The 17056-nt window shown below is 37.4% G+C and overlaps 2 protein-coding genes across 2 annotated transcripts in view; both read right to left on the bottom strand.

Annotated features, from left to right (window-relative positions):
• Positions 1-5601: 5601 nt before the first annotated feature.
• On the bottom strand, positions 5602-11780 carry scrn2 (secernin 2). The gene is made up of 9 exons (XM_042746823.1): positions 11625-11780; positions 10095-10257; positions 9721-9902; positions 9435-9634; positions 8553-8772; positions 6990-7124; positions 6747-6915; positions 5742-5904; positions 5602-5651 (listed from the first exon to the last, which is right to left on the bottom strand). Exons 2-8 carry the CDS (start codon positions 10254-10256, stop codon positions 5752-5754), a joined length of 1221 nt encoding a protein of 406 aa, XP_042602757.1. The 5' UTR covers position 10257; positions 11625-11780; the 3' UTR covers positions 5602-5651; positions 5742-5751.
• A 705-nt stretch (positions 11781-12485) lies between these two features.
• The window catches only part of suco (SUN domain containing ossification factor), a 51501-nt gene continuing 46930 nt past the window's right edge, over positions 12486-17056 (bottom strand). The window contains 2 exon segments of the mRNA XM_042747064.1: positions 12486-15030; positions 16567-16629. Coding sequence (XP_042602998.1) covers positions 14531-15030; positions 16567-16629 — 563 coding nt within the window. The 3' untranslated portion in view covers positions 12486-14530.

The raw sequence follows: 17056 nt of genomic DNA, 5'->3' as shown, positions 1-17056 counted from the left end.
GCCACTCACTGGCAGGAGGACGCCACTGCCGCGTGCTTCACTGAATTCTAGACTAAAATACACTGTTATGTGAGATCACAATATAACACAAATTGATATGTAATTTTTTCATCTGTAATTTAATCCACAGTAAAAAAAAATAAATAAATAAGCACCAATTTATATTAGGAAGCATACTATGTGAGGATGTGCCCTTTACCTCTGAGACTCCAGCGATCTCCTATACTCTCCTATACTCACATCTGAGACTCCAGCGATCTCCTATACTCTCCTATACTCACATCTGAGACTCCAGCGATCTCCTATACTCTCCTATACTCACCTCTGAGTCTCCAGCGATCTCCTATACTCACCTCTGAGACTCCAGCGATCTCCTATACTCACCTCTGAGACTCCAGCGATCTCCTATACTCTCCTATACTCACCTCTGAGTCTCCAGCGATCTCCTATACTCTCCTATACTCACCTCTGAGACTCCAGCGATCTCCTATACTCTCCTATACTCACCTCTGAGACTCCAGCGATCTCCTATACTCTCCTATACTCACCTCTGAGTCTCCAGCGATCTCCTATACTCGCCTCTGAGTCTCCACAGCGATCTCCTATACTCTCCTATACTCACCTCTGAGTCTCCAGCGATCTCCTATACTCTCCTATACTCACCTCTGAGACTCCAGCGATCTCCTATACTCTCCTATACTCACCTCTGAGTCTCCAGCGATTTCCTATACTCGCCTCTGAGTCTCCAGCGATCTCCTATACTCTCCTATACTCACCTCTGAGTCTCCAGCGATCTCCTATACTCTCCTATACTCACCTCTGAGACTCCAGCGATCTCCTATACTCGCCTCTGAGTCTCCAGCGATCTCCTATACTCTCCTATACTCACCTCTGAGTCTCCAGCGATCTCCTATACTCACCTCTGAGACTCCAGCGATCTCCTATACTCGCCTCTGAGTCTCCAGCGATCTCCTATACTCACCTCTGAGACTCCAGCGATCTCCTATACTCGCCTCTGAGAGTCTACAGTGATCTCCTATACTCTCCTATACTCACCTCTGAGACTACAGCGATCTCCTATACTCTCCTATACTCACCTCTGAGACTCCAGCGATCTCCTATACTCTCCTATACTCACCTCTGAGTCTCCAGCGATCTCCTATACTCGCCTCTGAGTCTCCAGCGATCTCCTATACTCTCCTATACTCACCTCTGAGACTCCAGCGATCTCCTATACTCTCCTATACTCACCTCTGAGTCTCCAACAATCTCCTATACTCGCCTCTGAGTCTCCAGCGATCTCCTATACTCTCCTCCGAGTACTCACCTCTGAGTCTCCAGCGATCTCCTATACTCTCCTATACTCACCTCTGAGTCTCCAGCGATCTCCTATACCTCCTATACTCACCTCTGAGACTCCAGCGATCTCCTATACTCGCCTCTGAGTCTCCAGCGATCTCCCTATACTCTCCTATACGACACCTCTGAGACTCCAGCGATCTCCTATACTCTCCTATACTCACCTCTGAGTCTCCAGCGATCTCCTATACTCGCCTCTGAGTCTCCAGCGATCTCGACCACTGCCACATCCAAGCCGGACACGCCAGACTTATTCCAATTTCATTTCTATATCTATTGTACTGTTCATTAACATTTCATTTAAAATAGATAACATTACCTATACAAAATGTTTACTTTCATTTAAAGTATATAGATTATAATACATAAATAACACATCTTAACAAATCTATAAACATCTCATTACTATGGAAGCAGTTTTAAAGTCCATTAAAGAACTTGCATGAGCAAGCTAGCATGAGGGAAATGTATTTACAAAACAATTTATTTACAAAACCATGCAATTACAGCAAAAAACAGCAGTTATACAATAAGTGTAGATAAAATATTTAACATTTTGCAAAATTACCCATGCATTTACTTGAATGAATGAGGCATATTTATGTACACTTGGACAGTAACATTTAATAAATAAATGTTAAAACATTAAAAATGTAAAAGGTGTTTTGAAAAACACATTAGTAAATGGCAAAGTGTTTGGAATTAAACATTTTGTACTTGGTAAAATAATTATTACCTAACTGTTACTATGAATAATTTTAAAGGTAATCGGTGAATACTGTTCTTGGTTGTTGCTCATTGTGAATCTTAGTCTAGTGAGTTATTTCCTTGGGGACTTTCATTTCTGCACCTGTAAAGAGCACATAATGCACAAGTATCTGTCACTAAAGGTCTAACTGAATGCACCAAACTGAATGAAATGATATTGTTTTAAAGCACATGTTGTTTGAAAGAATATTGACTTATTATTTACCCATTTAATTCTAGCACATTAAGTGTCCAGTATGATTGAAATTTAAAGTGTGTATCATCCTAATTTTAGAGATACTCACCTCTGAGTTATCTCCTATACTCAGTTATACCTCAGTTATTAATTTGACTTTTTCTTTATGAAGCTGGTAGCACATTCTGATGGCTAGATGGTACTGATGGTAGACCGTAGTGGAAAAACTAGCTTGCTGCTGGAGCTAGTTTCAGTCCGGCCAGCAGGGTTGCTCATTCCCTGACTTATATGGGTGCAAAAGTCTTAGTTTCTTTCAATTGCTTAAGCACAATTTTGAGAACAGGGCCCGGTTTTTCAACCCCCTTCACACAATTAGCACAACACTACACAAAAGTAGCACAACACCTCAGATAATTTGCAAAATGGAACACTTTTGTCAAAACTATACAATGTCTTATAAAAACCTTATTTTGTTGTCATAACATAAACACAACAATCATATGGTCTGATTCTGTGTGAATCAGTTAAACACTCCTGTGCTCAACCTAAAACACCATAGCATTTCCACAGAGAAAGTGTCAAAATAAATTCACCCACACCACATGAAACCAGTTGTGCAGACTAATGAAAATATTTATTTTTATGTACTCAAGTCAGTCAATACTGAACATTTCAACAAAACATTCATAACAAAACTTTTTCCAGTTTTCATACAGTATTACTGAATGCACTGTCAGCTTACAGTAATACTGTAACATAAATTGCAAAAAAAAAAAAAAAACAAAAAAAAAAAAAAAAACTAAATATCTCTCCGTCTAGCTGGATCTGGGAAGAATCATTTGGGGTGACGAATCCACCCTTGTATGGATGCTGCTTCAATTTGAGCACATGCTTCCTCCATAGCTTGAATGAGGGCCATCTGGACATAGGGCCGGAGATCATACACCTTCCACCGCCATGCTGAGAAGAACTCCTCGATGGGGTTTAGGAAGGGTATATGAAGGTATTGAACTGTAAATTGTGGGTGTTGATGAAAATAGTTTTGGACACGCCGATCCTTAAACAATTGGCGCAAAAACGCACACCTTTATGTTTGAGATAAAATAAATTGTTTATAAAAAAAATTAAAAATAGTTCAAATCTTGTTTCAGAGATTCCTGGATTCTTAATGAGCTGAGAATCCTAAGGACAGAGGCACAACCTCGAACTGAAACTGAGGTAAATAGAAAATTGTATTTTAAACAAATATTAAGTTTCAGTCCTCAAATTTGGCCAGTTGGTGGTTCAAGACATTTCTCTGTTTGTCTGTGTTCACAACATTCCAGACTATGTTTGTGTTGCAGAGTAGAAGCAGGTTGGGGAATGGATTGATCTGAATTGAGGAGCATGTTTATTGAAAGCTTTTATTGGTGAGTAGGGAGCAGGAAAAAAGAAAACTTATAGAGTATGTGTTGCTCACATACACTCTTTTAATGAACTGAAAACATTTGTACACTTCTCATAATAACAAGTTCTCTAACATTGTGTTTTGCACAGTTGCTTTGGCAAAGCATCTGTCAAACAACCTAAAACTGAAGTGTGTAATTGCTCAGTGGCATTGTCATATCACAAAATGAAAGAAGCTGCTTGTAATCCGGTATTTCTCAGATGCTCGCAAATATACCAGAATTAATCATCTGTGGAACTATTGGTGGAAATTCAGTTATTGGTGCAATGACAATATTTGAATTTTCCCTCTTATGGCCAATAATACATCATCTGCAGATATATCACGCATCTCCACTCACTATTAATTATATATTTAATGTCCTGTTGTAAAAGAGCAATATCAAAATCTCAGTCATGTTGTTCTGAATATCAACACGGCTGTGATTACTTTTATCGTTGTTCCTATAGACACACGAGAGCTGTGCTCATATTCAGAACAGCAAAACAGTGCAACATGGATTTGGCTTTGGTCTAATTTATAGACTAACTTTCCTGGAATTTTTTGCAGCACTCCCACAAAAGACTGGAGTCTTGCACATGCTACAGGACCTGATGAGCCAGGAATTCACTCTTGAGGAGATGGCTGCGCTCTCTTTGACAGGAAAGAAATCAAATGGCAATGGAAATCTACTCTCAAGACCAAGAATAGGTCCAGAAAATAATTGATCTAATATTCTGTGAGTATTTATGTGATTTTGTGTTTTTTTTTTTTTAAATAACACTTTATATCAGGGATATCACACTGTGACTGTGACGTTTATCCACAAAATAGCTCTGCTACCACAAAACTTTTTTATTGTGTCTATATGCAATTTTATATCTAATATTACATATATACACATACACCATTTATATTGAATATTTATAACACTATATTTCTCAGAAATCTTCATGAATAAATAAATAGTTTTTCTAAGATTGAATATAATGATGTAAAATGTTAAATGCATATTAAAAGATGTTGTTTCATATGTTTGTCATTTATTTATTCATGTATATTATTCACATTCCTATTTTTTATTTTGCAGAAAAAGTGAGATGTGCTTTTCCTAATGTGGACACAAGATCCTGGAGAGAGGCTGCTCGCAAACAAATGATCAAATAAGCCAAAGCTTAATTTTGAGATATGTAAATTAAAATGTTTGAATATTGTGAATTTACATTTGTCTCATTGTCATATACCCTAGTTTGTAGGGTACACAGATGATGTTGTTACACATGATGAATAAATGTTGAAATTTAATATGGCAGATGTAGTATGATGTGTCATTTTTGTATGTGTAACATTTTTAAGATTATGACAAGTATGCTAGTAATACCACAGGTTTATGAGAGTCAAACTATGGTTTTCTTGCAGGAATATCATAGCATATTAAGTGTTACCATAAAAACCCTGCAAAAGTATTTCAGGAATACCACAAAAAAAAACTTGCCATGTTTCAGTAAAAGATGCCAGACATTTTGAATCACTGATATTTTATTATGTTTCTCTTCAGAGGGTCAGTCTGGTAGCTGAGCCCATCTCTTACAGGAATGAGAAGTGTTCTTCACTAACATCTCTTCTCTCATACAGCACATACACACCTTACTGTAGTAATCTATTGCAAACTGGTTAATGAAATTCATACATAAACGACCCCCCCGACAAACAACAAAACAATAATGTTAACCAACCAAAATAAAAACCAAAATTTTTTTTTTTTTTACAGTTAATGTGGCATGAACATCACAATTAGTTTGGCATGGCATCAGGGGAACTAGGAGAGCGGGATTTGAGCAGGCAGGAACCTGTGCGCTCCGGACTGTCTCTCTCTCTCTCTCCAGGCAGATCAGCAAGCACTAGTGACATTCACAACGACAACTGCAAAACAGCCACAAGTTACAGGCAATATCAGACAGTGGAAGTCACAGGTCAGATGTGTGAGAGATACACTGACATTATTCTGTTTACCTGCTCTGTCTCACTGGTAGAATTTGATCTCAGCGTCCACACAGTCAAAGAACAGATCCCCGAGCTCCTGGCCCTGAATCTCCCCCCGAAGCATGGCCTCGATCTCCTCAAGACACTGAGACTCCAGATATCTCACAGTCTCCTGTAGAGAGACTCCAGCATCCTGACACACACAGACACACGGGGAATACTGCAGATTCAGTGGAAGTTAAGCTCAGTGAGAGCAGTTAAGGCATAATATTTGATGATTATAAAAATAATGTCCACTGAGCTTGCATTGAATTAAATCCAGAGTATTCCTTTAAACACCTGTAAAGCCTAACATTAAATAATAGTGTGAAAATTTTTTTTTTTTTATGAATTAGTAAACATTTGGTGCAGTTGCTGATATTTATGTGGCCAATCTGTATAACAAAATTCTGACTGTAAATTAAATCTGTCTTGATAACAGTAGACTACTTGTATAAACTTTATATAACATCTCTGTATCTCCCTAATAAAATGTCTTAAGATGAGTAATTATGACATTTAAATGCTTAGTTTTTTGATCAAAGCTCTGTAGTTTTTACTGTGGGGGAAAACAGATAATGCAATGCAATACAATGATAACTGACAGATGTATAAAATAATTGTTCCTTAAAATTCTGATGCATCATATTTGATTCTTACATTTAACATTTTTAACTAAAAATGGGCATGGATAATTAAATAAAGTTGCTTAATTCCAGGAAAAGTTAATCTTGAAATATTTCTAACAATATAAAAGTTATTCTCACATTTACTTAAAAATAAATCACAGACCATTTCAAGCAAAAAGAGACATGAATCATGACCTGAAGTTGGTGTAAAATAGTTTTGATCATGTTGATCATTTAGAGGCTTTAGGAATGTGTGTATCAAATGTGATACAACAGGCTTTATAATTAATGTTCAAAAGCTTAAGTAAACAAACCAAAAAGCATTTTATCAATAAAAAACCTTTGTTCTCCATTTTCTCAGACTCACAGGACTGGTCAGTGCCGTCTGGTGGGCTTTGTACAGCTCGTGCTTCCGGTCCACCTGGTGCTGGAATCGAGGCTGTGTCCTAACAGGATCGTCTGAGCCGTACTGAGGAGACATCACCATGCTGACAGACCTCACGCTCTCAGAGAAGATAAAAGGCTTGAATACAGACCTACAAGAGAAGAATCAAAGTGTGAAGAGTTTACCCTGACAATGCAGGCTTGAGCTGATCTTTCAGGGTCACACCTGGAGGGGTCAGGTGTGGCAGTGAAGAAGTGAACGCAGGGCACGTCTGGGTTGCGCGGGAGGATGGACACCATGCTGCCTGTAGTACAGAAGACATCCAAGTCAGGAGAGGAGAAAAACATGTGGCAGGTGTGGCTTTGTTATAAGGCACATGGCACAGATTACTGTTAGGTGTGTTGGCAGGTACATATTATAAACTGGCATAAAAGGTGAGACATACTTCAAAAAGCAAAACCACATTAAAAAACTGGCATAAAAATGTCATATTTCAGGTATAAACTGGCATAAAAGGTGTGTTATATTGCAAAAAGCATAACCATTTTAAAAGTTTGAAGTCAGGAAGATTTTATGTTTTTGATACTTATGCTTATCAAGGCTGCATTTATTTGATCACCGTAATATATTAAAATGTAATCTATTCAGCATCATTAATCCAGTCTTCAGTGTCACATGATTTGCTGCTCAAGAAACATTTATTAGTATTATAAATGCTGAAAACAGTTGTTGTGCTGCTGAATATTTCTGTGGAAATCACGATACATTTTCTTTCACGATTCACTAATATTCAGAAAGAAAAAAAAAAAAAAAAAAAAAAAAAATACAAATCTTTTTTAACCGTTTAGATGTCTTAAATGTCACTTGTGATCAATTTAATACATCCTTGATGGAAAAAAAGTACTTAAAAAAATAAATCTTACTGACCCCAAACTATTGAACGGTAGTGTAGATTAGATGATGACAAATAAACCTCTAAAACCTGCAAGTCAGAGTAACATCTGTAATTGTGCAGTTATGTATTTAATAAAAAAAAAAAAAAAAAAAAAAAAAATCATACATTGCATACCCCAAAAGAAAATAACATATTCTATTAATTTTAATGAAAAAACAAAAATAAATAGCATATTTGTATTCTTTTATAATATATAAGATATTAATTAGTGTATTGTAATAATTATAATGTATTATAATATGAAAATATAAATATATTATAACCCCCCCCCCCCCCCCCCCCCCCCCCCCCCCCCCCAAAAAAAAAAACGTTTTGAAAATGTAAAAATCATCATCACACACCACAAGATTTTAGTGATATCAATTAAATAAATAAAAAACCAAAAACATAACTATAACAAAACCAATTCAATGCAAAACAAAGCACTACATAAAAAAAAATATACAAAATACACAGTATTATTATTACAGTAAATTATTAGAAACTGAAAATGACTAAATATTTTAAGTAAACATATAATGTCATAATAAAAAAATCATGATAAATACGTTTTAGTTGTCCTACTTTTACTACTAATTGCTTTAAAAAAAAAAAAAAGCAATAAATCTAAGTGCAGTGTCTAAACAGTAGATGGCAGTATTCAAAATATTTTAATAAATCCACTCTTCAAAATAACAAAACAACTCTGTATAGCAAGAGTAAGAATTTAACTCTGCATCTTACTGCAACCAAAACACATCAAAAACACATTTCAGAAACCTAAATATAACACTGAAGTTCCCTGTTGTAATCACAACATCCATGGCAGCTTTCACTGGCCAAGGCCCGCAAACGTACCGTTGTGCTGCTGGAGCAGGGCTGTGCCGCCCATGTAGCGCTTCTTGGCCATTTCCATCCTGGCGGGGGGGTTGTCAGGACTGAAGACAGCAGAGAAGCTGAAGTCCCCCTCTCCGCTCCACCAGCCCTGAGCCTGAGCCACAGCGCGCAGCTCCGGATGCTCCGCACAGATCTCTGTGCCTATCGTCAGCTGGTTAGAGATGTTCTTGACTCCCTCTGACAAAAGAAATAACCTCCGCTTTATTTTTAGAGATGGATTTTTTTAGATACAAAACATTAGATGTGTTATCCTGATACAGCTATTGTACATAGGTTTATACTTACAAATATTTCTGATTTTGAAAATGTTAAAACACAGTAACATTACTAAGCGAATACATCAGTACATGTATATAAACAATTATTCATTTATATTATAATATTACACATTTATAACATAAATATATATTTGGGCTGTCAGTTTACTAATTAACGCGTTCATATTAATAAAAAATGCCCCGTATGAGTTTTTGTCTCATATCACATTGAGACAAAATTGTGTACTGTACTGTTCATGGTAAAAGAAAAATATATTTTATATAACATTTTAAAATACTGTTTTTTGGGGGGCATTTTCCACAATAATAAACTTAAACTTCTATTTTTTTTTCCCCACTTCAGCAATAATCTGTCAAGTGTCTTCTTTAAGAGACCAAATTTATCATTTACCATATTCACTTATTAACTTTTGTTGTAATATTAACTTTTAATTGTTTACCAGGATAAAACATAAATGTCCTTCATTTTGGATCTTTTCAGACAGATCCTGAGAGAAACACTCACTCACTTAACCTGTGAAAGAACACATTCACCACTGACCATGAGTCATCTTTCCTCACCTGTGACTTTCTGTGCAGCCCACAGTTTCCCAGCAGTCTCTAGGACCCAGGCTTCCTGTCGGTCCACTAGTAAGAAGGTGTTGTGGTAACTGAAGGGTTCGGGGGCCTCCCTGCAGGCTCCGCCCTGACCGTGCTGCTCCAGCAGACCTGTGATCACATTCAGAGCGGCCCACGCGCTGTCCCCGCGCTCCAGACCCAGCCTCAACACACACAATACACATCAGCTGATCAATTTCAAGACTAGAAAGCAGATAGAGATAAAGACGTTTGCTTGTTTCGAGCTCACCGAACCAGGTCCATTCCCAGCAGAGCTTCTTCTGGATCCACAGGCTCCTTGGTCCAGACGGCCTCATTCCCAACACACACCCCGTGTTCATTAGCCCCCATCTCAGCCCCCCAGAGCCAAGCGGGTCTGCTCAGCACAACCGCATGAGTGTGCTCCGCTTGAGGAATGGAAATATATGTGCACTACAAGGAAAAGAGAATCAGCTGTAAATCATCTGTGGTTTGGACACAACACCAGATTTTTACTCAGCAGCCACATATTTGGAGGAGAAAGGGGAGAAAATATATATATATATACATATATTGAAATATATTTGAAATAGAAAGTATATAATATTATGCATTGGGTGAAACGTAATGAAAAAGTCTGTTCACCTGCACTGTAGATCCGGGAGCGTGTGAGGATGAAGGGTAATACACCACCTCCTGCACCTCATCTCTCGGCCGGTCAGAGTTCTTACCAAATATCACATGATCTTCTTTTGAACCCGGAGGCAGAGATACAAAACAGTCACATGACCGAGGCGGTTCAGCCATCCTGTATCAAATCAATGCGTAAGGATCAATGCGGTGGATCATATTCAAATGACAACAGCATACCTACACGCAATGGAGAGAATAGCAGAATGGAAACAGGACTGAAAACGTGACATGTGTAGGCTTAGGAACAGATTATTTAAATGTGACCTTGGACCACAAAACCAGTATTCAGTAGCAGTACACAACAATACATTGTATGGGTCAAACTTATCGATTTATTTTTCTTTTATGCCAAAAATCATTAGGATCAATGGAACATGGAGATATTTTGTAGATTTTCTAACGTAAATATATCAAAACTTAATTTTTGATTAGAAATATGCATTGCTAAGGACTCCATTTGGACTTCTTTAAACGCAATTTTCTCAATATTTTTATTGTTTTTGCACTCTCAGATTCCAGATTTTATTTTCAAATAGTTGTATCTCAGCCAAATATTGTCATATTCTACCTTATTTATTAAAGCTTATTTATTCAGCTTTCAGATGATGTATACATCTCAATTTTTGTTGTCCAGGGTCACAAATGTATAATAATTTAAATACTCGATTCATTTTAACTTGGAATTTAAACACTGCCCAGAAACCAAATGCTCAATTTAAATATTACAAATAATTTTTATATACATTTTAAACATTCCAGCATAATACAGAATAAAATGTTGCAGGAGCACTGACAGAATATATTCTAAAAATTACATTTTTTTTTTTTTAATGAAACGATTTTATTGAAGAAAAAAAACAAAAACACGTGGAGTCTGACTCTGCAGACTTGTGGTCAAGGGTCATTTTCACTGGTTTCTCCAATAATGATGACTGCGCATTAAAAAAAAAATAATAATAACCTTTGAAAACATTTTGTTCGTTGTTGGCGTCACACTGCTTCATAACAACAACAACAATAATATATATAATAATACTCATTTATTTAAATGCAATACATAAAACCAAATATCACTAAAACTGACAGTCGTGTAGGACAGACCCGTGAGAAAGCACGGCTGAGCGTGTCGTGCAGGTTTGTGTAGCAGCGGTTAAACGTGCAGAGGATTAACACTACTGTCGTGTAAGTCTCTTATCGCCTGACCTCTATTTCACCGATTCTTCCGCCGCGAGCTTCAGATGCGCAACACAATCAAAAGCTGCTTTTAAGATCTGCATGCAGTGTTTTAAACGAGATGATTTTAAGATCTGATAGTCTATTGATGGCCTGTGTCTGATAACGGATCATCAATATAAATATGCAATAAAACTCATGCATCAAAATGAACTCGTGACATCCACGCGCATGCTTAATTTAGCTTTTAATAGTGCTACTCTAATTGTCTGATGCACGTTCGAGTGTATTTGATGAAGTTATTATTACCTTAATAAGCTCCAGATCGGTCAGCGAGCCTGTGAGAGGCAGGGCTGAGACTGATCAACCTGCTGCGGCACACTCTTCAAAATAAAAGTCCTCTCAACACACAGCGACTACTATCTGTGTGAGCATGATCTGTGCGAGGCAGGGAAGAGAACAAGGATGCGAATGATCAACCTGCTGCGGCACACACTTCAAAATAAAAGTCCTAGACTCCACTGAACTATAAAGAAAACTAACAAAAAAAAAACCAAACAAACCCGCTGTAGATCATTCAGGTAACAACACAGTATTAAGAATCAAGTGTACATTATGTAAACTTTTGAACGGGTCATTTTTATAAATTAAACCATTATTTTCTCTTGTGGACTATGTAAACATATTTTATGTGAAATATCTTATTCAGGTCACTAAATAAACAATGGCATGTATTTTGGTAAAATTATTACCTTTTTGATGATTCTGAAAGGTGTATGTAAACGTTTTTGTTGTTGTTGTTTGTAATCACACATGCCATCCACTAGTTATGTGGCTACAATTACACAGAAATGTACAAATTTTAATTATCACTCAGTGAGTCATATATAGTCAACAATATCTTAGTATGTTTTTGGACTTTGTCTTTAAAACACATTAAAATGCAAAAATTATATAGTGTAATAATCTACACACACATGCCAAACTGACTGCATTCAGCTTTTTGGATACTTCTAAGAAACTTTGTAATGGCTTATATGAGACTTCATAATCAGAAAACCACTGATATAATAAGTTGTGCCACTATTTTATGTCTATATGCGGTATAGCCGCTTTCGTGGGTTATAATGCTTGTACTATAGTGTGAAAGTAATAAAAAAACACACTGAATAAAGACAACAAAGTGTTTTATTTATAAATTCACAGTTTCTAATGGCACTACACTGCTGTAGTTACAATTGGAAAAACAAAATAAAATCAAATACTGTGCAGTTCGTCCTCACAGATGATGATATTTCATTTGGGCGCCACCTAGCGTACGTTTAAATAAATCAGCAACCACCAAATAGAGCCCTCCTAAATAAAACAAGCCGCGAAGGAAAAAAATCACACGTACAAGGTGTGGTGTAGAAAAACAAAGGCATGTGTAGTTCTCCAAAGTGCACAGGAGAGACACACGCAGCGGTCTCTACTCACTGGTGTACAGGAAAGAGTCATCAACATACACACTGATGAGAAAACACCCACAAATTCCACAAGCACATATCAGTTACCATTCAAAAAGGAGAAAGGCAGTGAAACATTTTAAAGTGAAACGTAGCATGGAAATCACAGAGATGGTCCACCGCAGGCCATCCCAATCTTTCCCTTTTATTGAAATCGTGATGTGAATTCACATTCTCTAAACCCCACAGTCTGATTAAAGGTCAATGATGGGATCGTCTGCGTGAAAGAAAACACTTACAGTCTTACACAACACCGATCTGACACAGAGAAACTCCACTGGGATGTCAAATGGTCTCTTGGATGCATTAAAAACAACTAAGAAAGCAGCGAACACACACACACACACACATAGAAAGTGTGTTAAGAGGGACATGGAGTGTGTAAAGAGAAGATGCTGGACACACACACACACAAACTTTACATGTACATGACAGATAGGACAGACCAGACGGTTGCTTTGCTGGACTCATGCATGATATTTGCACAACAACGAGAGCTCGGCCGTTTTTACAGATTCATCTCGAATCCAGTAACCCAAAGCTCGTCCGAACAGATCCAGCGAGGAAGAGTAAATCACAGCCAGAAGCTGAGCCAATCAGATGTTATGAGCATTAGAACGGATTAAGCTGATGCTTCATTTGATTTAAGAATTGATTTGAATGCAAAATAAAGAGTTTGAGAAGTCAAAAGCAGAATCTAGCTTTCTCAAATCAAACTTTAGAGAACAGGAAGATGTAGTCCGTACCATTTGTATCTGTAATAAATCTCTTACATTGAGGTCAGGGTGGGGGGGCACTGTATCTCATATATCACATGACCGTGATCTCATAGAGCCTGGGTCACATTTAAATAAATAAATACATAAATAATTACCACTAAAATAACAGAATGTCCCCTACAAACTCCCCGTGTGTATATATAAGGCGTGTAAAAATGTCTTTTTTTATGACGGCTCCACTGAACATGAAGAAAATCAGCTGTAAACATGCTTGAGATGCACAATGTGAACATGTTGATATATGAATGTGTGCGTGTGTGTGTGTGTGTGTGTGTGTGTGTGTGTGAGAGAGTGTTCAGGCCCAGCCTGGACTCATTGGTCAAAATTAGATTGTGATTCGAATAGTAGAGAAAAAAAAACACCTTAATTTGGCTCTAAAAGACAAATGACAGAATTAGCATGGACTGGATCTGTTTTTCATTCCGCTCTGTTCACTGGATTGAATCCCTGTGCTGTGTGACATCACTGGTCCCACAAACCAACCACAGACAATGACTGGTGTACAGTCACACACAAACACACACTCACATGTACAAGAATACCATATCCAAACAGGAAGGAAAAAAAGGAGTGAGTGAGCCTTAAAGGGACAGTGAAAGAGGAAATGGAGACCTGAGGGTCATGTTAGTGTAAAGAAACACGCTGAATGTTGTAAGTCTGCCATCTGTAAATCGGCCTAAACTCCTGGTCACCTCTGCAACATCAAACCAAGTCTCATTCATACTTGCCAATGTTTATCAGTCAGAACTTCCCCAGAAGAATAATAATAATAATAAAAAAAGATCCCGAATGGATAAAAAAAAAGGCACATAACCAAAGTTCAGAGAACCAGGAGGATGTAGTGAAGACGGCGTCAGGATCAGCGCTCACAATAAAATCTCAAAACGATGGTGAGATGGAATAAGAAAAAGAAAGATGGTGGCATAAGAACTCAAACTCGTCCTGTTACAGCTGTCCTTCCGAATGTGGCCACGCCCAGGTCCGCCTTTCCCTTCATGAGCTCCTCCAGCGTGGGCATGACGGTCACAGGAAGTGGCAGTATCTCGCCCACGCGCCGGGCTTCCTCCTGCTCAGCGTTCTTTGACTTGCGTCGTTTCAGAGACCTCTTCTCCATCTTGCTCTTGGCCGGAGGGAAGGTCGGCGGTGGGGGCTCGCCGTTGCACAGGTTTGGGTCGTGTCCGTTCATGGAGGGGGCGCTGCTGAAGGAGTCCTCAGACAGTGTTGAAGCAGAGCTCTCCGTGCTGCCCTCTGACGCACAGTCCCTGGACGAGCTGGTGGCTGCGTAGCCGTTGCACGATGACGGCAGGAACTGAAGAGAAGATGTTGATGTTTCACCGTTGCATCTGGGCTCACCGTTAACACCCGTCACTGAGGGCACGGAGGCCTGGAGCGTCTCCACTCTGTCCCCTCCTTTTGTCTTGCAGCGTTTTTCTGAAAGACACAAACAGGGAGAAATGATTTCATGCCATTCAGAGAGGTATTTAAACACCTAAAGCCACGGTAACCATCTTTGTGCTGAGTGAGTATAGACAAATATATAAAGCGGCGAACACGTCATCAGACACTAAGAATAGAGAAATAGAAATCAAGAAATGATGGCACAACGATACAATCACTATGATCACTTGATGATACACATGAGGGCAGAGAAAGTTGAGGCCTGTTCACACCAACATAAATGTTTGGAGCATTTGAATGAACATCTGTTAATGCATCTGTTCAGGCCGACATGAAAATCTGTATGCAGTCATTGCAATGCATTTATTTTATTTTTTTTGCAAGGTGTTCTAATCTCTTTTCCATCACAGGGCAACAAAACTGGCCAACCAAGATTTACTCTTTTGGTTGCATGCCCAGAGATTATTTGGCCAAGTGACAGCAAACAACGTTGTTATTTTTAACTTAAAAAAAAACAAAAACATTTTTGTTACTTGAAATGAAATAAATGAGTATGACATTGAATACAAAAAAAAAAATATAATTAATAACTAATGATTAAAAATTAAATACTATATAGACATTAAAAAAACAATAAAATGATTTTTAAAATAAAAAAAATTGCTGGATTAACACTAGTGAATAAAAAAATTAAAATCTCTTTATAAAAACAAAAAAACATTTTTCACACTTTATAAAAAATTTGTATATCGGTGTTTCTGCTTTTTTTATGAGCATCACTTAATGTCAGGGAGTGAATTAGCATTTTTATTCAGCAGTCTTCTGTTTTTTTGCATTGGTATGAACAGACAAATTGCATGTGAAAATCATACCAAATATTGGTCTGAACAGGCCTTTACTATTAGATCCCAGCATAAAGTTATGCAAACAAAGTTATTCTTTGGGGAACAAGTTAAACCTTGACTAAAACCCAAGTCAAGACTCTTATGGAGCGGTTATTTTTAAAAAAAATTTCAAAACAACACAAAAAAGACTCAAAAACACACATTATATGTTTTAAAAAAATTAAAAACACATTAAAAAATGACACAGTTATTGACTAACTTTTCATCATTAACAAATTAAACTAGAAATGAACGGTGACTGTTTTGTACTTAAGGGACCAATGCAATTACTGACTGGATGTAAAAAAAAAAAAAAAAAAAAAAAAAAAAAAAAGCTAAAATTGTAGTTTAAATTTTGATAATATAATATCAATGTGATATTAAAAACAGTTTTTGTTTGGTATTTTGTTCAATGGAATCTGAATCCTCCCAAAACACACAAACCTCTAACACAACTACCAAACATACACAAAAAACACAAAGATCTAATGAATATGGTTACTAAATACTCCTGGCATTTACTGAAGCATTTCTGATAAAGCTTTTATGTAATTAATACGGTTCTTGCAGATTGATAATCTAACTGGAAAAAACAAAGACAAGAGCTGCTAAACAAGCAGTGAGTGGTTTTGAAACCCCGCCTCAGTCCCACTACTGTCATGAACACACAGCGGCCCAAACAAACTCCATACCTTTTTCTCTGGAGAAAACCTTAGAGGTTCTACAATGTACAAGTCATCAGGACCTACTAAAGAGGGGAGAGAGGGGGCAGGTTAACGGAATGGTATGGCAAACAATAACACAAGCATGAAAACACTTGCAAGTAGTAGCACTAGTTACACACAGACACTTTAAAGAATTTGATTTTCTGCTGTTCTTCATGGGTGCAACTGTTATTCAATTGTAATCCGCCTTGTGATGTCCTATTCACTCTCGTTGCATTGCCAACAAAGTCTGCATGTGGTAACCATGGCTGCAGTGTTAATTGTTAGCATAATGCTGTCATTTGCATGCATTTGAAAGTCAAGTTTGATTTGCATATCTGTATATGCGATACTTAGTAATCCATTAAATGGACCACTTTTTCCACTGTTACTACTTGCAAATGTCCAACATGTGCCAGCCAAATGCATTATGTGCTAAAAATATCCAACCTCTGCCGTATGAACACAAAC

Source organism: Cyprinus carpio, chromosome B20, assembly GCF_018340385.1.
Source record: "Cyprinus carpio isolate SPL01 chromosome B20, ASM1834038v1, whole genome shotgun sequence".
Classification (NCBI taxonomy): domain Eukaryota; kingdom Metazoa; phylum Chordata; class Actinopteri; order Cypriniformes; family Cyprinidae; genus Cyprinus; species Cyprinus carpio.
The sequence above is the reverse complement of the archived record's forward strand: the minus strand, read 5'-3'. Positions and strand labels throughout refer to the sequence as shown.